The following is a 26702-nucleotide window of genomic DNA, read 5'->3' as shown; positions in this document are numbered from 1 at the left end:
AACGGACACATGTACCGACAAAACACTAAAAGGTTACAGTGGCCCTCGTGGATGTTTCTTTGAGAACCAAATGCTGTTCTGTTCTACGAATTACAACATCTACAAATAAGCACGGAGCTAGTATTACCTTCCGCTGCTATTGAATGAAAACAATATTTCAAAAGAGGCCATGCTAAAATTAACTATAGTCTAATGACTCTCCTTGGATGCGTTGCTCCATGTTCTAGCGAGCTGCTTCGCGTCTGTTCCTCTCCCACGTTAACAATAATCTCAGCAGTACGCAAACGGACCGTACACAAGCCGTTAGCGCTGCGAAAAGGTTTCTTAGTTATTTTCTTAAAAGGTTCAGAGAAAGCAAACATCTATGCGAGTAATCCCTATATTAGCCCATATAGTACAGGGCTTTCATCAAAAGCTACAAAAAAGCGCGGTGCAAATAAATGTATCACGGTATTCATATCTAAAAGGGTATTGAAGGGCAATCATGCCAACGCCGACGTCCCACCTAGAACTAAGCACACGGGTGTGGAAGCCATGTTTCCCGCAGTGTGCACTTCCCGTTTGAGAGCGCGGAAAATGATAACATTAAACAGACGCAAGCTATGTCCTGCTGAAGAGGAGCGCCACACTCGGGAGATGACAGGGGCACAGATCTGGTGACGTAATTATTAAATACTGAATTTGGGCTCCGGAGAAAATCCTCAACCCCCCAGCACGACATGGAACAAGAACGTGAAACAAGAGCGTTATGTTCTGTGTGCAACGCTCTATTTTAATGTGTTACTTATTGTGGCATTTAAATAAAAGAAAAAATCATAATACACTATGCTGGGAACAATATAAAATAACAGCTCGACACTGCCTTCAAACAGCAAACTCCAGCAAACGGCGCTATGAATGCAAAGGGGCCGCTCGCCCTGCTCGCTGCTCTTTTAAACTCTGTGTGAGTGGGCGTGGCCAACACGGACCAATGGCACCACAGCAGAGGAGCGAGGGCGTTTCGGTCTGCTTGGAGGAGAAGTTCCCTGTCAGCGCGAGCACTAAGAGCGTTCAGTTAAGACAGAGGGGTACTCGAGCGGCGGCAAGGGCTGGCTGTAGGACCCTCATATGAGGGGGGGTCTGATTATTAAAAAATATATATAATTCCCATATAGATATTATGTATGCCCCGGCTGCCGAATAGGTCATATATGTCAAGTTTGACATTTTGAAATAAGCATTACATCTCCATGATTTAAAAAAATGCCTATTTTACTCTTTTTGATAGACACGTCCGCGTCTATGAATCAACGCACTTATTTGGGTACGACGTATCTGGACATTGCTAAAGGCGCGGTTGAGATCTTTATGAAGGTAAATCATTTTACCCCTGCGTTTTCGGTAGAATTCTTGCCTCTTTTGAACTAAGAGTCCCTTTAACATAATCCGCGAAAATTAACGTGTATTGTTTCGATTTCTTTAACAGCTGCGTGCCCGAGATCCGGCTAGTAGAGGCGACAGGTACATGCTAGTTACATTTGACGAACCGCCATATGGAGTTAAGGTAAATAATTGCTGTTAAACTGTATGTTGTTGTGGTTGTAGCGGAGGTATTTTCTGCCAGTGTGACTCTACTGCCCCTCTGGCTTGTAGTTGTGGGGTCGGACGCTCTCTTAGTGGCAATAAGTACTAAATTTTTGTAAAAGACCCGCAGAGCAGGAGCAACACAGCCTCTGAACATGGCGGACATTTTGCTTTTGTAGTTGAAGGGCTGAAGCGCTGAGATGGAGGCGGGGACGTTTATGTGCCGCGCCGCGTCACGTCTGACGTGCTGACGAAGCGTCGAGCGCTGATTGGTCGACCGCACGTTCATCTTTCTCGGTCGTTACGTCACATCCGCCTGTATTTTCGTGTTGCGCGCCCCCTATTGGTACATATGGGCTGCGCGGGGGAAAACGTTTTGAGTGGGTGAATAGACGGTGCATTCCAAATAAATGGGGGACGATCCTGTGTCAGAACCAAGTTCATCAGCAGAAATGGTGTCACTTGTTGAGTCTTACATGGTTGCAAAAACATGAACTTATCTTTCTTCGACAGCTAATGGTTAGAAGTAAGTCTTGTGGTGTTATATTTTTAAGCAGTTTGCACAGTGCTGGAGGACTCGTATATGTTGCCCGATGGATGCCTTCTCAGTGCCCAGGAAGGGTGCTGTTGTAGTGCTTACCCGAATTGCTTAAACAAAATATGCAATTACTTTAAATAGGTGTCAGCAAGGTAAATAGGTGAAAATGTAAAATGTGTGTCTAAGGTGGTTTGGTTTTGTATGCACATGTATGCTTTAAGGCAGCGTTCCTGGTCCCAGTCAAACCAGTCCCTGGGGCGCACTGGACAGATTCACATTTTTGTTTTATCCCAGTTCCCAGAACACCTGACCCAAGCAATCAGGAGCTCTAAATGCCTTACAGGTGTGATGGAAACTGGGATAAAAAAAACATGTGGAACCGTCCCGTGTGCCCTGAGGAATGGTCTGGGAAACGCTGTTTTAAGGTCTGATGTGATTGTGTTGATGGCTGCCTACTTCATGATCATTTCCGTCCTAGCAGCAGTTCCTAGCCTGATAATTACTTTTGGAGTTTTGAATAGGGTGATGTGCAGGTGCAGGCCCCATTCTCTCACAGCGGGGGCACTATGTGCCATCATTAGATCTTCTGAGATTTGTGGCTTTTGACCCCAATCGGGTCTGGCATACCGTCCTTAGTGGGACCCTCTGCACATGTCCGGTGCCAAGGTGGAGGTAAGCGTGGTGGGCGCGCCTGTGTCTGCCCCCCCCCCAGCTACCCTGGGAACTCACTAGCTCCTCTGCACTTCTGCTGCTGGAGCTCTCGGTGGGATGCCACTTGCGAGTTTCAGACTGTAAGCACAGTGCTGCCGTCTTCTGCCTCTTTCTTATCGTTACTCTTTTCTTGTCTCGGGCCTTTCGTGTTCTTTTCATCCCTTTGACGGGGGCCGGCTGTCACCTGCCGGTGCTTCCATCCTGTCTTCAGTCCTGCCTTTCATCCAAGCTGCCTTTGTATTTGTGGTTTGGGTCGAACGTTCTTCTTCCGCTATCTCTTTCCTGCTGTGGTAGGAAATACACAGCCATGTCTCTCTCTTTGTTACCCTGAGTACTGGGCCTCTAGCTCCTCTTCTGTGTGTTTCACTTGGGTCTCTGTTTTTTTATTGATGGTGATTGATCAGCTTTGCCAGTCCAACATCTCTCAGCCCACTTCCTCGCAGTCGTCTGCCTCTCACCCACTTCCTCATGACCCTCCTCCTCTCCCCCTCTTCCTCGCGGCCCTCCTCCTCTCCCCCTCTTCCTCGCGGCCCTCCTCCTCCCACCCTCTTCCTCACGGCCCTCCTCCTCTCCCCCTCTTCCTCGCGGCCCTCCTCCTCCCACCCTCTTCCTCACGGCCCTCCTCCTCTCCCCCTCTTCCTCACGGCCCTCCTCCTCTCCCCCTCTTCCTCACGGCCCTCCTCCTCCCACCCTCTTCCTCACGGCCCTCCTCCTCCCACCCTCTTCCTCGCGGCCCTCCTCCTCTCCCCCTCTTTGTCGTGGCCCTCCTCCTCCCACCCTCTTCCTCACGGCCCTCCTCCTCCCAGCCTCTTCCTCGCGGCCCTCCTCCTCTCCCCCTCTTCCTCGCGGCCCTCCTCCTCCCACCCTCTTCCTCACGGCCCTCCTCCTCCCACCCTCTTCCTCGCGCCCCTCCTCCTCTCCCCCTCTTTGTCGTGGCCCTCCTCCTCCCACCCTCTTCCTCGCGGCCCTCCTCCTCCCACCCTCTTCCTCACGGCCCTCCTCCTCTCCCCCTCTTCCTCGCGGCCCTCCTCCTCTCCCCCTCTTCCTCGCGGCCCTCTCCTCAGGCTCAGCCTTGGTGCTCAGCAGTGAGAATCATCCCAGCCTCCTATGTTCACCCCACCCTTCTGTCCTCCGTGGCTGTCGCAGCACTGAGGCCGGAGGACTCCTGCACGCAAAGCGAGAGTGACTGTGGTGCTCTTGATGTGCTGCCAATAGCAGATGGACTCCGCATACGGAGATGGACTCACATTAGGAGAAATACACAATCTAATGGTATCATGGCTGGGCTTTAAATAGGCAGTTTTCGCATAGTGCACCTGTAATGGGTGACGCGTCGGCAGTGACCCGCTGTCCATTCAGCAGGCGGGAGCATCTCCTTCATTCATAAAAACCCAAAACCCGGGCAGAGATGGTACATGGTGCAGGAACGGCAGAGGGAGGACAGCATTTGTGCAACATGACAACCAAGTTGAAATTCCTGAAGCTTTTCATATGAAAATGCTATTATCAGACAACCACAAAATAAAATGGGGAATGCCCTCGATGGGTCAAAGCCTGGACTATCCCCTCATTACACAGTGGTTTAACCAGACAAGTGCATGGGACCCTCGTGTATGCCCCCCCCCCCCACACTTCCCATTGAATGTATTCACATTTAATCATGGTACAGCAGCCGAGTGAGAACGTGACTGAACTGGTGCATGAAATGTAGCTGGAAAATTCCTAATGCAACAAACTGTATTTTAAAGGGGCCCTATTAAGCTCTTTTTGTCTGTTAATAATTTTATTTTTGGAATCTACTACAATACCACAATACATGCTTCAGTGTTCCAGAACCACGTTATTTTTCTCATACTGTGCACTTCTATTCAATCTATCTACAACTCTATCTGAAGTGCTCTCTTATAGCTTTAAGCCCCACCCTCGATGAGCCCAGTGTGCTCTGATTGGCCATCTTTCCCTACACATCCCACCCCTGTCTTGCAGTCTGCAGAAAGATCACTGCAGGTAAGCGGCCAATAAGGATCGTGTTACGGGATGACCTCACCATGTCACGGAAGTAAGGGCTGGAATTCCAGTGAGGCGTTTCTGAGTGGAGAGTTACTCCCTTTGGTCTGTACTTTGGGCCTTAGGACTTAGCCAACCATTTACATGTGTATAAAGCTATATAACCAGGGGTGCAGATAACTGGTACGCAAGTACGCATTCACCTTTAAGAACGATATGTGAGACAATCTATTGTTTGTTAAAGCGCAAATGCGTACTTATTTTTTGTGCATTTGCGCTGCTATGACAAGAAAATACCTTGCATTTTAACCTGTATACCGCAAATGAAGTGGAGTTAGCATATAAAGATTAAAATACATTATATCTTGTTTTCATAGCAGTACAAATGCACATTAAATAAGTACGCATTTGCGCTTTTACAAACAATGGATTGTCGCACGTATTGTTCTTAAAGGTGAATGCGTACTTGCGTACCAGTTATGTGCACCCCTGTATAAAACACATTGTAGGAAAGAGGAGAACTGGAAAAGCGTAATAGGGCCCACCCCCCTTTAAATGATATTCACTGACACATGAAATTCAATAAACTGCTGGACCCATTTCAGAAAGCGATTACTCCTAACCGAGGCCAGCGGTCTCCCTGTTTGCAGTGTTAGCGGTTAGCAGCCACTGACATTGGGAGTAAACTGGAGAAGAGAAGCAGCCAGTTTGCCCACATGTGTCCTGAGCAAGGCAGTGAGCTGAAAAGGTCCTCCAGTGGTTCTCAAGCTCTGGCCTTCATGAACAAGGCATCATCTCCAGCTGCCTGAAAGGTCACTGATCTTACACTGACATAACTGTATGCAACTGCTCACTTCACTGTACCCTTTCCTGTCTGCTTACCTCTTCCTCTTGGAAAAAATTTCTTGCAAGTTCCTGTCAATGTGTTCGATGAATAATCCACCAGTGCATCCACCTTCTGTGCAGATGAGATGCTTAATATGTTCACTGAGGTCTGTTGTGTAAGTGTAGCCGTTGATTCTGACAGTCAATCTTATCCACTAAACAGAGACTCAGTCTCGGGAATTTCCCATAAAAACCATTGAGTTTATGCTTCAGGACTCAGAAGTAACTGTTCATGGCGTCTCTCACCCGGTGTCATGAGAAAATCGTAACCAATTGAAGTCCCGAATGACCGTGATTTGTGGCTGGTGAGGGCCAGGACACGCCCACCCGACCAACTCTCTCAGTCTTTGTAGCAGGCCTGTGTGGGTTTAGAGGTGTAGATCCAGGTAGTGCTGCACCATGTGGAAATTTTGACTGATACTGATCACCAGTATTGGTGGTGGGTGGGTGGGTGGGTGGGGGGGGGGGGAGGGGTGTCGCCTGTGGTGAAATTTGCTGGCGCTGATTAGCGGATTGATGTTGCATAATTTTTTATTCATGGAAAACGAAAGATCGATCTGTGGGCAGATTTAATAATGAGTTGTAAACACGTCGCAGGCCGATACTCTTATAAGAGCTGAGCGAGCCGACGAAATCCCTCATCCTCCACTGCGGAAAATGGCTGATTGTCACCTGCAGTCGTCGCCATTATTTTTACAGTTGTGTTATTAGCTCTGGTGCTAATTTATTGAATATCAATAAAATTTAAATGTCAGCCTGCAATATCGGCCGAGATTGACACTTCAGTCCGATACCAGTATCTTGATTTTTAATAAATATCAGCCGTTACGGACACATTAACTGTTATATCATGCTTCTCTAGTTCCAGGCTCAGGCACTCTGTCCTTCTCACATATGTTGTTCTCCTTCCCTCGCCTGGGATGATGCCCCTCACCTTACGCACAACATAGGTCTGCTCGCTGCTTGGAAGAGCCCGACTGATGCGGGTTTTTCCGATAGCAATACCGATTTTGATATTTGAAGATTTAGAAATCCGATAATGGCATATCAGCCGATATTCTATATTTTTTCCCCCCAGAAAAAACACAAAAATAAAGATTTTCCCCTGACATTTGTGATGAGTAGCTATTAAAAGTCCTCACCAAGATAACATGACATAATGCTGTTAAAAATTAACTTGTTTTATTGTCATAAATAGTGCTTTGAACAGAAGTACAACAAAATACAGCCGCAGAAAAAAATTAAGAGACTACTGCACAATTTTTTGTTTCACTCTAATTCTCAATTTATGGGTGTGTGTCTGTAAATAATATGTATTTTTCTGCAAACTGCAGTCTGTTTCTTCTCTGCTTCTCATTAATGAAGCGCTTCTTCCTTGCTTTATGGGACTTCAGTCCTGCTTCTAGGAGCCTGATATGAACTGTCCTAGCAGTGCACTTCACACCTGCACTTAATGTTTCACATTCTTTTTAAAGGTCACTTGATGTCATCCTTCAATTGATGAGAAACTGTCGGATAGGTTAATGCTCATGTCTGGCATTAGAATGTTGCTTCCGTCTTCCTGACTGGTTTCTGGTCGTTCCCAGTTTCTCCTGCTTCACCTTATTTTTGTGTACTGCTGTCTTAGAAGATTTGAACCCGAAAGCATCTTGCTGCTCAGTGTAGCCTTCTGCCAGCAGAACCACGATTAAACCATGATTTAAAAATGCAGATCTGTTTAAAAATATAGAGTGGTCTCTTAATTGTTTCTATGGCTGTATATTAAAGAGTCCAATGTATGTTCCAAACACACATGTTACTGACAGGGGACTTGTAGTGTGCCCTCTGGTGGACAAATTACACTACAACAACACTCATAACATGGTTGAAGGACCATGGCTGTTATAAATGCTGATGTCAGTTTATCTTGCGGTGTCCCAAGTTCCCCCATCCCAGTCTGTGATGTCACCAGCGACGCTCGCCCTCTCTTTCCCGTCTCCTCCCTACCCAGCGCCAGGACGCGTCCTCTGAATGGCCCCCGAGCTGCTCGTCCGCCCTCCTGCATGGGCGCCGGGGGGCCCTGCTGTCTGACAGTTTAATCTCCTCGTGTGCTGGGGGGCCTCTTAGGCGTTTAGCGCTGGTCAACGGGCAGCGTGTGGCCTGTCAGGTCCAACGATGTTCAGAAACAGCCCCCGTGGACCCCTGAGGATATGTGGGGCAGATAACGCATGGGAGACACGCCCCCCCCCCCCAGTCCTCCCCAGCACCTTGCTCTGTTTACATTTTTCCTGGGTGCTGGAAGGTAAAGCAGGAAAGGAATCCGTCTCTTCTGTCTGATCCGGCATCCGCTTAAGGTGTTGCCTGGGAAACCGTTAATAATACGACCAAAAAAGGTAAATTAGCGTTCCTCCACTTTCCTCGGTGTTTATCTGACTGAGCACCGTTTCCGCACCTGACCCCGCTGTGCTCTCGTGTCTCCGTCCTTTTCCGGGAATGGCCGCCGTCAGCGATCCGGAGCATCTCCTTCCTCCCGCTGTCCTGAGCGTAGCGGCCCCCTCCTCGCGTGGCACGCCACCCTAAGCGGGAGTCTGTGTGATGGGTGATTGCCGTTTGTTTAGGCACAGCGTGTGGTCACATGCGCCATTGATCTGCTGCTTGTCTGACTGTCGGGCTTCTGAACTACAGATAAGGATCTGCTGAGTAAATAAAGTCTGAGTTGTAGGTGCTGTTAATTTCCATGGAACGGATCAGTGACTTTTTACTATCTGTTGCAGTAATACTGGCCGACCACTTGGGGCAGTGCAGTGGTTAGCACTGGTGCCTCTTACCTCTTAGACCTGGGTTCAAGTCTCTGCCATGGCTCCATGGGTGTGGAGTTTGCATGGTCTCCCTGTGTCATTATGGGGTTTCCTCTGGGTACTCTGGTCCCCCCCCCCCCCCACAGTCCAAAAGCATGCTGAGGAAAATTGCCTAGGTGTGAATTGTGTGTGAGTGTGTTCTGTGAAGGGTTGGTGCCCCAGCTGGGTGATTCCCTGCATTGTGCCTGTAGGCTCTGGACACCTGCAGCCTTGCAGCCCTGAACAGGGTGGATGGATGGATGGATGCCTGCCCATTTTCTTACTGATTATCTGGGTTTACCAGGCAGCCTGGATGCCATACCAGGCAGCACAGGAACTGCCTGAACGGGATGCCAGTCTGTCGCAGGGCACATACACGCTACAGGCAGTGAAAAGACGCCAGCTCCCCTACGAGCATGTCTTTGCACTGCAGGATGGAACATGCAAACTCCGCACGTGCAGCAGGGGTGGGGTTGAAACCCCCATGCCTGGCGATGTGAGGGGGGGGCCCTACCCACCTAGGCGCAGTGCAGCTGCGACATACAGCACTGAGCGAAGGGCTCAGCCGCTGAAGGAAATGATGTTTCATTTAAATGATCTTTATGCTGGTGACAAAACATGATATTATGTCTTTCATAGTGTGTCAGCTTAACCATTCCAGAGCTTCTCCTAAAGTCCCCACAATCTTTGCAATAGCCATTCAAAATACTCACGTTTACTCAACCATTAGCATGCCACGTCTAGCTAATCAACGACTCCTCAGTTATTTAACTGGTTAAGTGAATTAATTAAGTGAGCTCGTTTTGGAATGTAAGAAATCCATGGAATGGCTGGGGTGTCCCTGAGGAGAGGTTCATCTCATCTAGCCATCCAGCCAGATGTCATGCTGCACAGATAAATAGCTTTAAACAGAATTTCCTCTGACTTTTGCCCAGTGCTGTATGTGTGTTGATATCCAGCTGGGTAACTTAATTTATCACCATCGTGCAGCCGACGCGTTGGGAGGAGAGGCCCTGTCAGATGAGTAAGACACATGAAGCCTGGATGCAGGGTGAGAACCATCCCCACGCCCCCGCATTGCCGCATGGCCGCCGCTGTGCTGGGGGGTGGCCTGTAGGGACCACCTCGCTCCCGTGGGCTGTCTGTCATTCCCGCTCTGTTGGTTTGGCACTCAGCTATGACCTAAAGCGCGGTGGGATCAGCCCTTGTTTTTGGACCTCACCCACAGCCTCAGGGCCCTTCAGTGGGCCCCCGTTTATAAAATGGAATGTCTTCCTCATTCGTCTGATGAGGGAATCTACTGTAATCTTTTTGTTTGTAGTCTTTAGTGTCAGCATGAGCTTTGTTTAGAGCCCCACTGCTTAAACAGAGATGCGTGGGGTCAGATCCCAGAGCTCGCTGCGGTCAATAAATACTTTGCTTAGTCTGATCCCTTGATTATTTCTTCACTTCAGACACTTATCCGGAGTGACCTAAGGAGTGCCGGATCCCTGTAATTCCCCTTCCAGCTCTGGGGTATTGACTCAGGCCTCTGGGTTAAGCGTCTTACTCAGGGCCGTAATAATAGCGTCCAACGGCCCGTCTCGGACCTCGATCGCTGCTTATAGGCGGCTGTCAGTACTGGTGCTTTCTGTGGCCTGCTCTCTCCAGCAGTCCCCCTGCATACAGTGTACTCTGTGCACTGCAGTTAGTAGCAGAGGTATGGTGGCAGAAAGCCTATAGTGGCCATGTTGTGAATACAGCACTAAGATGCAGTTTTGTGTGTTACCAGCAGGTGGCACAGTGGTTAAGGGCATAAATTCTTAGTGGGGTATGAATTCACCAGGGCTGTTCCTGTTCTATAAATAAATGCGCTTGTTTTTGGTGTGCTGTTACTGTTAGTGCTTCTACATGCGTGTTTATTGATGCGCTTTGCCACCCACTGCAGGCTGGCTGGAAAGAGAACCACGCCTCATTCATGGCCGAGCTGAAGAACCTGCAGGCTTTGGGCCTCAGCACCCTGGGCCATGCTCTCCGGGCCGCCTTCGACCTGCTCAATCTCAACCGCCTCGTCTCCGGGATCGACAACTACGGCCAGGTATGGTGGCCGCTCACTGCCCTATGTCACTCCTGCAGAAAGAAAGGCGTGAAAAGCTGCCTGTTCCACCCTGAGCTTGGCTGAAATTCAGGCATGTTCCACTAATGATAGGACTCGGGGGAGAGCTCCGCATTTCAGGAGGAGCGTAAGCAGCGTGGTACAGTCCGGGAGAGTGCTGCTGCCCTGCGCAGGCCGACCAGTGCTGTGACCTCAGTCATATGCTCTACGGGCCAGAGCATGAAGGGGGGCGGGGTGGAAGCTAGGGGGTGTGGCCAGAGCGCTGTGGGAGGAGGTGGGGGGAGTCAGTGTGTGTGTGAGTGTGTGTGGATTATGTTTATATTACATTGTGGGGACCAAATGTCCCCCAAAAGTCATATGAACCTGTTATTTTCATGTTGTGGGGACCATTTTTCAGATGAATGCAATTAAAAAACTAAAAATGCCGCATGTATTTTGTTTGGTTACTTATTGTTAAATTCAGGGCTGGTTAGGGGTCAAGGTCGTTATGTTGGGATTAGCATTTTCCCCATTGAAATGAATGGAGAGTCCCCACAAAGATATAATTGCAAACCTGTGTGTGGTTGTGCGTGCACGTGCGTGCATGCATGGGTCTGTGAACATGCATGTGTGTCTGTTAGCCTGGGTGTGTGTATGAGTGTGTGTGTGCATATGAGAGGTGTGAGCATATGTGTTTGTCTGTGAGTGTTTGTGTGTGTCTCTCTCTGCATATGTATATGTGTCTGTGCATATGTATGTGTGTCTGTGGAGGTGATTGTGTGTGTGTGTGTCTGTGAGCGTATGTGCATTTGTGTGCGTGTGTCTGGGATCAAATATGTGTGTGTGCATGTTTATGTCTGTGAGCCTGTGGGTCTGTGGAGGTGAGTGTGTGTCTGTGAGCATGTGTGTCTGTGAGTCTGTGGGTCTGTGGAGGTGAGTGTGTGTCTGTGAGCATGTGTGTCTGTGAGTCTGTGGGTCTGTGGTGGTGAGTGTGTGTCTGTGAGCATGTGTGTCTTTGAGCCTGTGGGTCTGTGGGGGTGAGTGTGTGTCTGTATAGCATGCCAGTCATTGAGTCAGAGATACCTGGATGGAAGCTGGTGCTGGACCAGCGACTGATGCAGAGGAAGCGTCTCTGCTGGGGAAGGTCACAGGCCACCTGGATTCTTAATGCTAGCCCTGAGGCTAAGCGTAGCAGCCAGCGGGACACTGTCAGTGACGGGCCTGGGACAGAAGGCAGGCGGGAGAAGGTCCAGCAGGACACAGGCGAGAAGAGGCCCTATCAAGTGGCATGAAGCTTTCCTCCTGGGCTAGAGACGCTGGTGTCTGGTGTTAAGAGACCTGTCTAATATCCCAGACCATGGTCCTCCTGGACTGGAGACACTGGTGGCCCTGGAGACCAGTATGCTGGGTTGGAGCTTCTCCAATTGCCTTTATGTCTCCCCTAAACGTGCGACACGGTGACTCGACAATGACTCGATGGCTGACCATCCCGCCCCGTCCCGTCCACAGGGCCGGAACCCCTTCTTCCTGGAGCCGTCGGTGATCATCACCATCACGGATGGGAGCCGGTTGACGCACAGCTCGGGGGTGCAGGAGGAGGTGAGGGAAGCGCCTGTTTCATGCGGAGCCCGCGCGTGGGTCCCGCTCGGCGTCACTGACCCGGCGCGGCCGTCCTGGCTGCTGCCTGTGCTCCCCCAGCTGCACCTGCCCCTGCACTCGCCCCTGCCCGGCAGTGAGCTGACCAAGGAGCCCTTCCGCTGGGACCAGCGCCTCTTCGCCCTGGTTCTGCGTCTCCCGGGCGCCGCCGTCCCCGATAGCGAGCAGCTCGGCAGCGTGCCCAGCGATGAGTCGGCCATCACGCAGATGTGCGAGGTCACCGGAGGTACGAGCCGCCACACGCTGCCAGCTGCTCATGGGGACCCTGCTAGTCACCTCTAACTGGCGTCCAACCCAGGGTGCATCCCAGCTCGAGCCCTGTGCATTCTGGGACGGCCTCTGGGCCCCCACCGTGACCATGATCAGCATTAGAAAGTGGATGGTTAGTTCTGATGAGTTTCTCATGTGTTGAAGAATTTATAGCGGTTTGGGGCTGCCTGCCAGTTTGCCTGAAATCTCACGCAGTGGAAACAGGGCTTGTACTTGTACTGCGTGACTTTAGCCTTCACCACAGCCAATGGTGGGCAGGTAGTCTTTTCTAAGCCCCTCCCCTCACAGCCTAGTGAACCAATGGGGAGGTGATCATGTTCATAAATTTGACATGGAGAGTAATTCTTTGAGAGAAAATACTGCACTGTAGTAGATGATATGGATGCAAGTTCAGGGCGGGTTAGAGTGGAGCTGAAAATCCAGAAACGGCTCTTGTGTGTTAGGAAGGCCTGTTTCCAGCTGCCTTGGCTGGTCACATGATGATGGTCACGGCAGATAATGGACCTTCTCCAACACCCCCTGTCTTAGGCCGGTCTTACTGCGTGCGGACCCAGCGTATGCTGAATCAGTGCCTGGAGTCGCTGGTGCAGAAGGTTCTGAGCGGCGTGGTCATAAACTTTGAGAAGACGGGCCCAGATCCGCCCCTGCTGAACGACGGTACGGCGACGGCCATGCGGCACCTCCAGCCAGCGTTCACAGATGATCTGTTTGCGCCTGTGTGATTTCAGAGCTTAATCTCGCTGTGCTGAAATGCCCGTTTTTAAGTAGCTCTGTAAGGTCCTCATGGCTGTTAGCTAATGACTGCATGGTTCTGTGACCGTTTGATGCCCCCCATCGGTCACTGGTTCTGCCCTCCTCCTGCAGATGGCCTGCTGGACCCGGTACGCCCCCCGCTTCCCACTGGACCACAGTCTTGGCACAGCTGTCACAAGCTGATCTATGTGCGGCCCAACCCCAAGACAGGGGTCCCTGTAGGCCACTGGCCCATTCCTGAATCCTTCTGGCCCGACCAGAACTCGCCCACCCTGGTGAGTAGGGAGCGGTGCTGCTGAACGGGCCTGAACGGGCCCCGTGCTTTACTTCCGCGTTCCTCTGGTTTTGGTGTCTGGACGTTTAAAGTAATTGAAGCTGGTGTGATTTCGCCGACAGTGTCAGGCTGCAGTAAGGCTCCAATAAACGACTGTTTTGATGATTAATCACGTGATTAGGCAAACAGCTAATCAATGAGTTGGCTCAAGACACAGGCTCTAAAGAAAAGTGCAAATGCTTTATTTAAAAAACATCAAGAGATATTTAAGTCACATCCGTAATGACTCTGCTTAGAGTATCTCTATTTAAACTGACGAAGAGGCATAGAATCAGAGATCTGTTGTCTCTGCCATATTTAGCTTTCTAAGAATTGTACGCCATGCCGAAGTGTATTTAAATGATATTATCGAAAGCAACACTATTTTGGGTTTTGAAATTTGCTAAGCAGGCCGGGGGGGGGGTTTAGGCGTCCAGGCTAATTTTGTTGTCAAGATTTCGAAATACTGTGCTATCCTGTATTAGCTAATACCGCCCAAGCACAATAACAACTTTAAACCTGTCCATAAAAGTGTACCCCTATCACTACATTGCTTGTATTTGTGTTTGTTGCAATACATCTGCCCTGTGCTGGTCTGGTGGAATATTGTTCCTGTGTGCTGACCACGACCATCTGCAGCCATAGACATCTGTAGCATGTACACCAGAGTCTGCATATATGGCCATGCATGGACTATAAGGGAAGCCTTAACACATCAACCTAAACATTGTTAGATGTTAATGTCACTATCACAGTGATTGTCAGGGTGTTCAGTGACTGTTTCAGGGTGTACACTGACTGTTGGCATGTACAGTGTCTGTTGACCAGTACAGTGACAGTGTTAGGGTGTACAGTGACTGTGTTAGGGTGTACACTGACTGTCGGCATGTACAGTGTCTGTTGACCAGTACAGTGACAGTGTTAGGGTGTACAGTGACTGTGTTAGGGTGTACACTGACTGTCGGCATGTACAGTGTCTGTTGACCAGTACAGTGACAGTGTTAGGGTGTACAGTGACAGTGTTAGGGTGTACAGTGACTGTGTTAGGGTGTACACTGACTGTCGGCATGTACAGTGTCTGTTGGCCAGTACAGTGACAGTGTTAGGGTGTACAGTGACTGTGTTAGGGTGTACACTGACTGTCGGCATGTACAGTGTCTGTTGGCCAGTACAGTGACAGTGTTAGGGTGTACAGTGACTGTGTTAGGGTGTACAGTGACTGTCGGCATGTACAGTGTCTGTTGGCCAGTACAGTGACAGTGTTAGGGTGTACAGTGACTGTGTTAGGGTGTACACTGACTGTCGGCATGTACAGTGTCTGTTGGCCAGTACAGTGACAGTGTTAGGGTGTACAGTGACTGTGTTAGGGTGTACAGTGACTGTCGGCATGTACAGTGTCTGTTGGCCAGTACAGTGACAGTGTTAGGGTGTACAGTGACTGTGTTAGGGTGTACACTGACTGTCGGCATGTACAGTGTCTGTTGGCCAGTACAGTGACAGTGTTAGGGTGTACAGTGACTGTGTTAGGGTGTACAGTGACTGTCAGCATGTACAGTGTCTGTTGGCCAGTACAGTGACAGTGTTAGGGTGTACAGTGACTGTGTTAGGGTGTACACTGACTGTCGGCATGTACAGTGTCTGTGTCAACCAGTACAGTGACTGTGTCAGGGAGTACAATGACTGTTGGTGTGTAAAGTTAATGTGTTGGTGTGTACAGTGACTGTGTTTGTGTGTACAGTGACTGTCGGCATGTACAGTGACTGTCGGCATGTGCAGTGACTGCCGGTGTGTACCGTGACTGCTAGGGAGTACAGTGACTGTTGGCATGTGCAGTGACTGTCGGCATGTACTGTGATTGTGTCAGGGAGTACAGTGGCTGAGTCAAGAATTACAGTGACTGTGTCTGTGCATACAGTGACTCTGTCAGTGGGTACAGTGACTGTGTCAGAGCACAGCAGCAGGGCTGCTCTTTTCCTCCGCAACAGGAACTCTTCTGTTTGTTCCAGAGTTTGTGTGGGATGGAAGCTAAAGTGTTTAAATGGTCTCTTTTTGCAAGCTGATCTGTAGCGCTCCTTTCTGTGAGAGTGTGCCTTAGATTAGAGGCCAAACGAGCCGGCTGGCCGCTGAGGCTCTCTGTGTAGCTGTGTAGGCGCCTGACGCCGATGCTGACGCGGCCTCCCCCCCCCTCGCCCCGCCCCACCAGCCCCCGCGACCCTCCCACCCCCAGGTGCGTTTCTCCTGCGTCGACTGCGAGCCCATGGTGATCGACAAGCTGCCCTTTGACAAGTACGAGCTGGAGCCGTCCCCCCTGACGCAGTACATCCTGGAGAGGAAGACGCCGCATGTGTGCTGGCAGGTGGGGGCTCCGGCATGGTTCGGGGGTGGGGCTGATCCGCGTGCCCCGTAGCTCCAGCTTGATGTCCCCTCCGTGTCCTGCAGGTGTTCGTGTCCAGCAGCGGGAAGCACAGTGACCTGGGCCAGCCCTTCGGCTACCTGAAGGCCAGCACCACGCTCACCTGCGTCAACCTCTTCGTCATGCCTTACAACTACCCCGTCATCCTGCCTCTCCTGGGTAAGGCTGGCACTGCACCGCCCCGCAAGGGCCCCAATCTGCCAGGCCACTCAGACTCGCGTCACTGGGCATCTGGAGCAGTAATCCTCAGAGGAGAATCATTAATAATGATTATATTTAATTATCTTGTAGGGCTCCAAATTGTCTGGTCAGACAGCACGAGGCACCAGCTTGTCATGCATTTGAATACGTTCTTGTTGTTGTTTGCTCAGTAGATTCACTCAGGGTGTGGGGTGTGTACAGTGTGTGTAAACTGTGTGGATTGTTTGTGGGGTGTGTGTGTGTGGAGGGCATAGGGGGTGTGTGTAGACTGTGTGTGGAGTCTGTGAAGTGTGTGTGTGGTGTGTGTGGAGTGCATAGGGAGGTGTGGAGTCTGTGAAGTGTGGTGTGTGTGGAGTGCATAGGGAGGTGTGTGTAGACTGTGTGTGGAGTCTGTGAAGTATGTGTGTGGAGTGTATAGGGAGGTGTGTGTAGACTGTGTGTGGAGTCTGTGAAGTGTGTGTGTGGTGTGTGTGGAGTGTATAGGGAGGTGTGTGTAGACTGTGTGTGGAGTCTGTGAAGTGTGTGTGTGGTGTGTGTGGAGTGCATAGGGAGGTGTGTGTAGACTGTGTGTGGAGTCTGTGAAGTATGTGTGTGGGAGTCCAAGCCACCTCTTGTTGCTGTGGAGGTTTTATCTTGTGTTGTCTCCTCTCCTTCCCTTGTCCTTCTATTTATGGCTGTTTGGTGGCGAAACACAAATATTAGAAACTTCATCTCTGGAACCAGTTCTGCGTACATGTAATATGCTCTGTCTCTGCATTTCTCCTCATCCCCCTCCTGTCCCCCTGTGTCTCTTCCTGTCCCCTCTGTGTCTCTTCCTGTCCCCTCTGTGTCTCTTCCTGTCCCCTCTGTGTCTCTTCCTGTCCCCTCTGTGTGCCCCCGTGTCTACTGCCTGCAGATGACCTGTTCAAGGTGCACAAGTTGAAGCCAAACCTGAAGTGGAGACAGGCCTTTGAGACCTACCTGAAGACCTTGCCTCCCTACTACCTCCTGGTCAGTCTGTGCCCTGTGCCCCATGTAAATGTGCACGCCGGCTTCAGGGACGGTTTAGGAGGAGTCACCCCGAGGGTCCTTGTGTTCTGCAAGGCTTATAAACACGTTATAGTTTATCCTTTGATTATGAAAGAAAATATGGATTTAATGCCAGTAGTTCCTTAAATGAATAGATTTTTTAACCGTCCCCTGACTAAATGCAGGATTATGACTGCATTTCTGCATTGTCACAAAAGAGCACCTGACGATGACAGAGAATGAGGCTGGTCACAAGGCCGGCAGGCAGGTGGGAAGTGTGTCAGTGCTTGTGGTTTGTCCGCCGTCATAATGTCCCTGGCAGTTGTCCTGGGGCTGTCCCAGCCTTTTCCAGCTACAGAGGCTTACATGTGTGCACTGATGAATAATTCAGATGGTAAAATAAACATCTAATCATCATAACAGCATGACAGAAAGTGCAGATGTTGGACGGATAACAGAGTTTCCCGGTCCATGGAAATGTTAACAGAATAAAACCGGTCCGTGGTGGCAAAAAGGTTGGGGACCACTGATGTAAAGACATTCTAGATGGTCCCAAGCCTGGCTGGGACCATCTGGAAAATCTGAAAATCTACACCTGATACAGGGCATCTCTGAAGCAGCAAGGCCCTTGGGGTGCTTATGGTCTGCCGTGGTGGGTACCTCAGTGCGGCCTGAGGAGGGAAACGCCCGTGATCTGCTGACTCGGTCTTACTTCTGGGCGCATGATGTTATGACAGTTCAGAGGGTCTCAGTCCTGCGGTCTCAGTCCTGCGGTCTCACGTAGGCAGCCCTGTCTGTTTCTCTGTTACAAAGCCCCTGAAGAAAGCACTCAGGATGATGGGAGCCCCGAACCTCATCTCTGATAACATCGACTGCGGCCTGAGCTACAGCGTCATCTCTTACCTGAAAAAGCTGAGTCAGCAGGTAACCCCACCCAAACCCCACCCCTGCCCCCCCATCTATCCCATGTCTCAGCTGAAAGCTCCATTGCTAAGTGCTCCATGTCTTTGGGTGTCTCACCCACCCCCCCCCCCCAGGCCAAGATAGAGTCTGATCGCCTGATTGTGTCCGTGGGCAAGAGGCCCCCCCAGGAGATGGGCATCAAGGTGGGCAAGCACTCGAGCGCCCCGTCGCTGTCTCACGGCTGCGACTTCAAGCACCTGCTGCGGTGTGTCACCGGCGACGCCCCCCTGCCCGACGTCAGCGCCAAGGAGTTTGCCGGCTTCCAGATCGCGCTGCTCAGCAAGGTGCTGGCCACCTTTCGGCAAAGCACTTGAGGGGTGGAGTGCAGCCGCCCGTTACGGACATCTGTTTGAGACCTGCGCCTTTTCTTTTCCTGTCCTCAGGACGTTAAACCCCAGGCCTACCGGAACGCCTTTGATATTTCACGCCGGAACCTTCTGGATCAGCTGACGCGCATGCGCACTAACCTGCTACGCACCACACAGAAGCTCATTCGCGGCCAGGATGAAGGTTAGAGTTACGGTCGAGGTTATGGCTGCAATTGGAGTTACGCTCTCTTCTTCCTTGTTCAGCAGGCTCCGGACTCTGAGTAAATGTTAACGGTCCCGCCTTTGTGTCATGACCTTTCCGGCGCTTTCCCGCTGCTCCACAGACTACCTGCACAGCATTCCGGTCGCTCAGATGGGAAACTACCAGGAATACCTGAAGGCCATGCCTTCTCCCCTGCGGGAGATTGACCCCGACCAGCCCAAGCGGATGCACACGTTCGGGAACCCCTTCAAGCAGGACAAGAAGGTAGCGTGCCACGGCCAACACTCCGTATCGTGCTTCCAGCGCATCGGATGTATTCTTCCGTGTGGGATGCGTGTTCTGAGTCCTAAAATCCTTCATGATGACATGAGTACAGAGACAGCTCATTTTATCCAGCTACAGATTGTAGATTTCAAGAGTTTCTGGAAAAATAACAAAGTCTTGATGATACAGTATATGGTACATATGGCATTGTTATATTCAGGGTTGTGTTTAGCATTATTGTATTGATTTTGAGACAAATTTAAGCAAAGCCACCTAATGGAAGCAAAGGAAAGGGTCAATGCAGAAGACGCTTGACCCTGTAAGCAGGATAACTCTTTGATCTTATTTACTCTGTTTAGTCTTTCATAGATCTTATTAGTGCTTCACAAAAACATTTCATGGATGGACATCTACACCTGAAAATATACACCTAAAAATCCACACCTAAAAATCTACACCTAAAAATCTACACCTAAAAATCTACACCTGAAAATCTACACCTGAAAACTTACATTTGCATCTCTGAAGCAGCAAGGCCCTTGGGGTGCTTATGGTCTGCCATGGTGGGTACCTACTCAGAGCGGTCTGATCCACTGACTAAGTCGTGCGGGATGTGAATGAGGATCGGCCGTCCCGCGTGGTACGCACCTGAGGATTGCGCACAAACGGCAGATGATTTAGCTGATGATTGTGCGAGTGATGTGCTGCAAAACACAGCGTGTGATTGCGTATGGGGCTGTGTAGCCACAAAGTCAGTCAGAGAGCCAGTGCTGACCCCTGTCCACCGTCGAAAGCAACTACAATGGGCACAAAAGCATTGGATCTGGACCATGGAGTTATGTAAGAAGGTGGCCTGGGCTGACGAATCCAGTATTCTGTTGCATCATGGCCGGGTGCATGTTGAGAATTTGCGGGATGCATTGGACCGACAAGTCCGATCCATAGGCCCATATAGAGCTGGGCTCCATGCACGTGTCATGACATGTTATTCCTGTAACCATCATTAAAATTATCTGCCATTTGTGCCCCAGTAGCCTTTCTGCTAGGATGTACCAGACGAGATAGCCCTCGCTCACATCCTGCATCGAGGAGGCTGGGCTGCTCAAAACCCAGTCATGGTGTTTCTATCCCCAGACCTCTCTCTGTAGGTACTCACCACGGCTGATTGTGAGCGCCGCACAAGCCATGCCATTTTGCAGAGCTGTGACCCAGTCGGCATAATGATTTGGTCCTTGTCAAAGGCACTCAGATCTATATCCCTGCCGATTTCTTCAGCATTCGACATGCCGACTGCTGCCTTACCATTTAATATACCCAGACCTTGACATCTGCTATTTTTCAAGACAGTCAATGTTATTCAAAATGATTTGGCTCATCTGCATGACATTAGTAATAGTTTCTTAGTCATACCATTGGTGTGTTACAGTCCTTACTGTTTTGTCACAGAACATAGTCATAGTGCAAATGAGAAAATAAAAAATAGGATATACAGTTGATATAAAAGTGTACACACCCCTGTTGAAATTAGACCACGATAAATCATTTCAAAACTTTTCCCATTTTTTTTTTTTTTTGAAAATTTTATTTTGCTTTTTTACAAACATAATATCAACATCCAAAAGACCGAACACAAAATGGAAAAAATAATAAAAAAAAAAAAATCCTTGACATCGAGAGAGATACTATATAAATATCACAAGTGTAACATATTTAACAGATAAAATGTCAGTTTAACAATCGGCACTTATCAAATCAAATCCTGTGGTACTGTTTTTATATAATTCAAAAAGGGGTCCCAGATTTTATAAAACAATTCACTCCTGCCCCTCATAGAATATGTAATCTTTTCTAATGGTACAGAACTACACACCTCCGACAACCACAATCCAATCGACACTTCAATGTCTGCTTTCCATTTCAGAGCAATACGTTTCTTATCTATTATTAACAAAACTTCAGTCAGCTTAATCATGTGACTATGTCGGAGGTTAGAATTGGTAAAATGACCTAGTAAACACACCTCTGGGTCCATGAATTTGCGATATAATGTTACATACTTGTACCCAAAACACCATCACTTTCGGACACAACCAGGTAGAATGTAAAAATGTTCCTTCCTCTGTACCACATCTGAAGCAAAGTGGTGAGATACTGTTATTAAATTTATGCAATCTAGATGGAGTATAATAAAGTTGGTGTAAAAAATTAAATTGAATTAATCTGTATCTAGAATTCAAAGTTGAAGTGACCACATCTTTACATAATTCACCCCATAGATCCCCATCTATTCCTATCTCCAAATCCTGCTCCCATCTACTTTTGGATTTGTCCGCGTCACCTAAAGGTTGACTTGAGATCAAAGATTCATAAATTCTAGAGATTGTTTTATACAGTGGTTTATCAGAATAACAGATTTGCTCGAATCCTGTCAAATCAGGTATCTTAGGAAAACTTTTTAATTTGACCCTTAAACAATCTCGTAATTGCAGATAACTAAAAAATTCTTGATTACTCAAATTATATTTTTCCTTTATCTGTGCAAATGACATTAAAATGCCATCATCAAAGCAATGCTCCAAATGTGTAATACCCTTCTCGAAACAAATCCTAACATCTTTGTTTTGATAACACATTGGAAGCATTCTGTTTGCCCATAAAGGCGTTCTAGGAGAAAGAATAAGAACCTTTCCCAGTAGCGACCGCAGTTTATTCCAAGTTTGAACTGACTGAATAATCATGGGATTACTGGTTTTTCTTTTTATCAGCACATCATCCCATGTATACACTATATTGATTGGACAATCTTCTTTTATCTCAAATTTCTCCATATTAAGCCAAGAGGGAAAAGGTGTCCCGGCAAACATCTGAGCCAAATACCTGGACTGGGCTGCCCAATAATACATTTTAAAATTGGGAAGCCTGAGTCCTCCTTGGTTGTAATCTAAAGCCAATTTATTAAGGCTGACCCTCGGAGTTTTACGATGCCAAACTTTTCCCACCTTTAATGTGACCTATATCCTGTACAATTAATCTGAAATACAAACAAGTCTGTTAGGGGTAGAAAAAAATAAAATAAAATATATATATATATAGCCTATATATATAAAAAACTAACAATGAGCTGGTTGCCTAAGTGTGCACACCCTTAAACTAATACTTCATTGAAGTGCCTTTTGATTTAATGACAGTACTCAGTCTTTTTGGGGACACACCTGCCATCAATTAAAGTGACTCTGATTAACCCCAAATAAAGTTCAGCTGGCTTAGTAGGATTTTCCTGACTTTACTCAGCTGCATCCTACAGCAAAAGCCATGGTTCACAGAGAGCTTACAAAGCATCAAAGGAATCTCATTGCTAACAGGTATCAGTCAGGAGAAATGTACAAAAACATTTGTACGACATTAGATACACCATGGAACACAGTGAAGACAGTCATCAAGAAGTGGAGAAAATATGGGACAACAGTGATGTTACCGAGGACTAGACATCCCTCCAAAACTGATGAAAAGACAAGACAGAAGCTGGTCAGGGAGGCAGCCGAGAGACGTATAGCAACACTGAAGGAGCTGCAGGAATCCTGGCAAGTTCAGGTTATGTACTACATGTGACAACAATCTCCCGTGTTCTCCATAAGTCTGGACTATGGGGTTGGGTCGGAAGACGGAACCCTTTTCTTACAAAGAAAAACATCCAAGCTTGGCTAAATTTATCCAAAAAATACTTCAAGTCTCCCAAAAGCATGTGGGAAAATGGGTTATGGTCTGATGGAACCAAGATGGCCGCAATGCCAAAAGATATGATTGGCACATAAACAACACTGCGCATCACCAAAAGACCACCACACCCACGCTGAAGCACGGCGGGGGCAGCGTCATGCTCTGGGGTTTTTCTTCAGCTGAAACTGGGGCTTTAGTCAAGGTTGAGGGAATTATGAACAGTTCCCGTCAATTTTGGCCCAAAACCTTCCGGTGTCTGCTAGAAAGCTGAAGATGAAGAGGAATTTTGCCTTTCAGCACGACAATGACCCCAAGCAAACATCCAAATTAGCAAAGGATTGGCTTCACCAGGAGAATATTAAAGCTTTGGAATGGCCCAGTCAGAAGCCAGACCTACATCCAACTGAATATCTGCGGGGAGACCTGAAGGGGGCTGTTCACAGGAGATGCCCTCCAATCTGACAGGTCTGGAGCGCTTTTGCAGGGAAGAGTGGGCAAATATTACCAAGTCAAGATGTGGCAAGCTGATAGACTCCTACCCCAAAAGACTGAATGCTGTAATTTAAGTGACATTTTAATTAGTTATTAGTTATGACATATACAAAGGAATGCAGGTAACTACCTAACTGACTAGGGAGAGACTGACACGCTAATTGGCATGTAAGTGGAATGTGCATTAAACAAATAGGTGTAATTTCAGCAGTATGTCATGACTGGGACTCGGAGAATTCAAGTAAAAACACATTTATTGGCTTTTACATTTCCAGTTGATCCATCCAGAATTCTAGAAATTATAGGGGTTGGGAGGTGTGGGAGGAGAAGGGACTAGACAAGGCTGTCTGGGGAATACGTTGTTGTCTTTTTTTAGTTATATATTGTGTTACATGTTGCATAATTATGAATGGGGTTATATATGGTGTTACATATGGTATTAATGCTTATTGTGTTATACTTGTATTATATACCAAATGGAGGGATTGTTAGTTCTGTTGGAGGGGGGTTGGGCTTGCAGTTCCTCCCCACTGAGCTCCGCTGAGGCCCCAGTACCCCCCCCCCCCCCTCACGTTCATGTTCCCTCTCACTCAGGGGATGATGGTGGACGAAGCGGACGAGTTTGTCGCAGGCCCTCAGAGCAAGAAGCGAGGGGGTGGGGGTGACCCCAGTCTGGGGGTGGCACCCAAGAGGAGGAGGAGCATGTCACCCCTGCTGCGGCGGCCCCCGACGCCGCCCGTCGTCACCAACCATGTGCTGGGGAAGGGCCCCCCCGGGACCCCGAGCAGCAACAGCTTCATCAAGACCTCCACGGCACCAAAGGGTCTGTCTGCCATTATGGTGATCTTCCTTAAGGAGGTCTGCTCTGACGCCGTGCTCTGACAATGTTGCCTATTTACGCAGGAACAGAGGGCGGCCTCGTCCCAGGCACAGAGAGCAACGGGGGTGTCAGAGGTGTGGAACCTGACGGGGGCTGGCCTGGGGGGCTGGACGGGGGTGTTGCCTCTGAGCCGGGGGGCGCTGTGGGCGCCAATCACGGAGGTGGATTGCAGGGCGACTTTGGGGAGGATGGCCTGGGTGAGAGGCCCGCTGAGCGGGCGGAGCACGGCGAGGAGCTGAGTCCTCCCGGCGCGGAGGGCTGTGCCGAGAGTCCCGAGGGGGAGGCCGACCCCGTCAGGGAGCCCGACACCATCTTCATACCTCCACTAGAGGGCAGCAACGCAGAACTGCGCATGAGGGTCATCAAGGAAGTGCGGAAGCCGGGCAGGAGTGAGTGGCTGGCGGAAGCTGTGATGTCGCTCTCAGTGTTTTGGGGTCCCTGGGACGATGTAGCATCGCGGGTGTGAAGGTTAGGGTTCTGCACTTTAATACTCCACAATCTCGTGTCCAGATTACCAGACCATTTTCCGGCTGTTAGAGGAAGTGCGGGGCCCCGTGGAGGTGCAGAAGTACTTCATCCAGAACACCATCAAGGAGGCCTGCAGGTCAGGCGACAGCAGCTGGCGTGTTCGCAGTGATGGGAGGGAACAGAGAGTACCTGTGTGAGGATGTCTGGTACAGCTCTCTCTCCCCCCCCTCACTCTGTCTGTGGTCCTCCCTCTTGCTCACGGTTGTCACAGTTCTCTCCCTCTGTTTCCCCTCATTTCAGGTTTAAGAAGCGTGTCCTAATCCAGCAGCTGGAGGCAGCCCTGGAGGAGATGGACACCCCACAGCTCATGACCAACAACGCCCACTGCAGGTAGCATGGAGGCGGCGCACCCCTGGGGGATGAAGGCACGACGGTGACCCATCTGCGGCGGGGGTTGCCCAGGGCCTAAAACACGGAGCGTGTCTTTATGTTTCTGCTCAACCGAACGGTGAAAAGAAGCAAATGAATAGCTGTCTCCAGGGTAGAGATGTGTGACCCTGCCGGAGGGGACGGCTGGCTGGGGGTGTGGCCTGAGTACGGGGAGGAGCTTGATGGACGTGTTGAAGGAAGTAGGGTCTCTCGCACGTGGCTGATGCAGAGGGAGGAAAGGCAGAAGGCTGGATAAGTGACACCAGTGGGAGTCTCAACTACCTCAGAGGCATTTTATGTATATTGTTTCAGTGAATATTTTCACATAAATGCCCCTGTCACCTGATGGCTACATTTCTACATTGTTTGACCAGTCTTTGTTTAAAGCTTTCCAGTAAAAACAAATCTCATTAGAAGGCTGAAAGTGACGCACGTTCCCTCCAGTGGACACATAGATACTGGCTGTTTGGGGATGCTGTTCACGCCCATATACCCATAATGCACCAGTCAAACTAATACCTGAAGACATTTTGGATCTTTGGCTGGATAAGGATGGATTGCTGATAAACTTCTGTAAAATTCTGGATTAGTTAAGGCCTGTTAGCTGCCAAACCCAGTCTGCCTCCATGGGTCTGGTTCATTTAGCCACAGTGTGCATCACAGGACTGGTCCAGAACCACACTGCAGTCACCTCAGTGCAGGACAAGTCGGTCCACTTGCATCATCCAGAACCACACTGCACTCACCTCCTCACAGAACTAGTAGGTCTGGTTACGTCATCAAGAACCACACTGCAGTCACCTCCTCATAGAACCGACTGGTCCGGTTACATCATCCAGTACCACAGTGCAGTCACCTCAGAGAACCAGTGGGTCTGGTTACATCATCCAGAACCACAATGCACTCACCTCCTTACAGAACCGGGCGGTCCGGTTATGTATCATCCACAACCACACCATAGTCACCTTGTCACCGGACGGGTCAGTTCTGTTACGTTGTTCAGAACCACAGACCAGATCTGTTTTTTGTCTTTGGTGAAAGATGTATATTAATTTTTAATGTTCATACATAATAAAAGGCTATTTTTGGACAGTATTCTTACCAAAGCAAAAAATGACTATTTTAAAATAAACCTTGTATAATACATTTTGTAAACATGTCTTTTTTTAACAAAATAAACCTGAGGAGAGTTAACATGATTCTGCCTTTCTGTTACGGATGCATGGTGCTTCCGTGGGAAGACGACCAACTTGCTGAGGGGTTTGTTTGTTTATTCTTAAAAGCAGTGTATAAAGTTATTTTGTATTGTTTGGAATAGGTGGATTTTACATATTAGTTCAGACATTTCATTTGTAAAACTTGCGGATGTGTGATCTGAGGTTACGCCCTGCGGGGATACACTGTCCTTGATCGCTATTCTGCTGGGAAGTTCAGATCCAGTAGATATTAGTCAGCAGTCTTTTGAAAGTGTGTTCTCTTTTAATTACAAACTTAGGAGGATTTCAGCAAATGCTACCTTTGCTCATGTAAATACTTCTTACACATAGCAAGTCAGGGAACTGTGTATAATCTCAAAGGAGAATTATATCCAAAAATGCATCCATCTATCTTCTGTTTGTCCCGGCCCAGAATCTCTCATGCAGCTTAGTGCACACAGCTGGGGTACGGGCTGGACAGGATGCCAGCTCATTGCTGGGCATCTATCCAAAACTGATAAATGTGTTTGTTCATATACCAGGAAATGACGTTG

At 49.0% G+C, this 26702-nt stretch overlaps 1 protein-coding gene across 1 annotated transcript; it reads left to right on the top strand.

Moving 5' to 3' along the window:
* Nucleotides 1-1032: 1032 nt before the first annotated feature.
* LOC111860565 (integrator complex subunit 6-like) lies at nucleotides 1033-26151 on the top strand. The gene is made up of 18 exons (XM_023844390.2): nucleotides 1033-1353; nucleotides 1466-1543; nucleotides 10448-10597; nucleotides 12104-12193; nucleotides 12293-12476; nucleotides 13049-13177; nucleotides 13385-13548; nucleotides 15790-15942; nucleotides 16026-16158; nucleotides 17096-17190; nucleotides 18022-18132; nucleotides 18246-18455; nucleotides 18555-18681; nucleotides 18824-18966; nucleotides 23770-23998; nucleotides 24079-24444; nucleotides 24566-24659; nucleotides 24824-26151. Exons 1-18 carry the CDS (start codon nucleotides 1243-1245, stop codon nucleotides 24915-24917), a joined length of 2661 nt encoding a protein of 886 aa, XP_023700158.1. The 5' UTR covers nucleotides 1033-1242; the 3' UTR covers nucleotides 24918-26151.
* Nucleotides 26152-26702: the final 551 nt, after the last annotated feature.

The sequence above is a fragment of the Paramormyrops kingsleyae genome, chromosome 24 (genome assembly GCF_048594095.1).
Source record: "Paramormyrops kingsleyae isolate MSU_618 chromosome 24, PKINGS_0.4, whole genome shotgun sequence".
NCBI lineage: Eukaryota > Metazoa > Chordata > Actinopteri > Osteoglossiformes > Mormyridae > Paramormyrops > Paramormyrops kingsleyae.
This window is presented reverse-complemented; position numbering and strand designations above follow the sequence as displayed.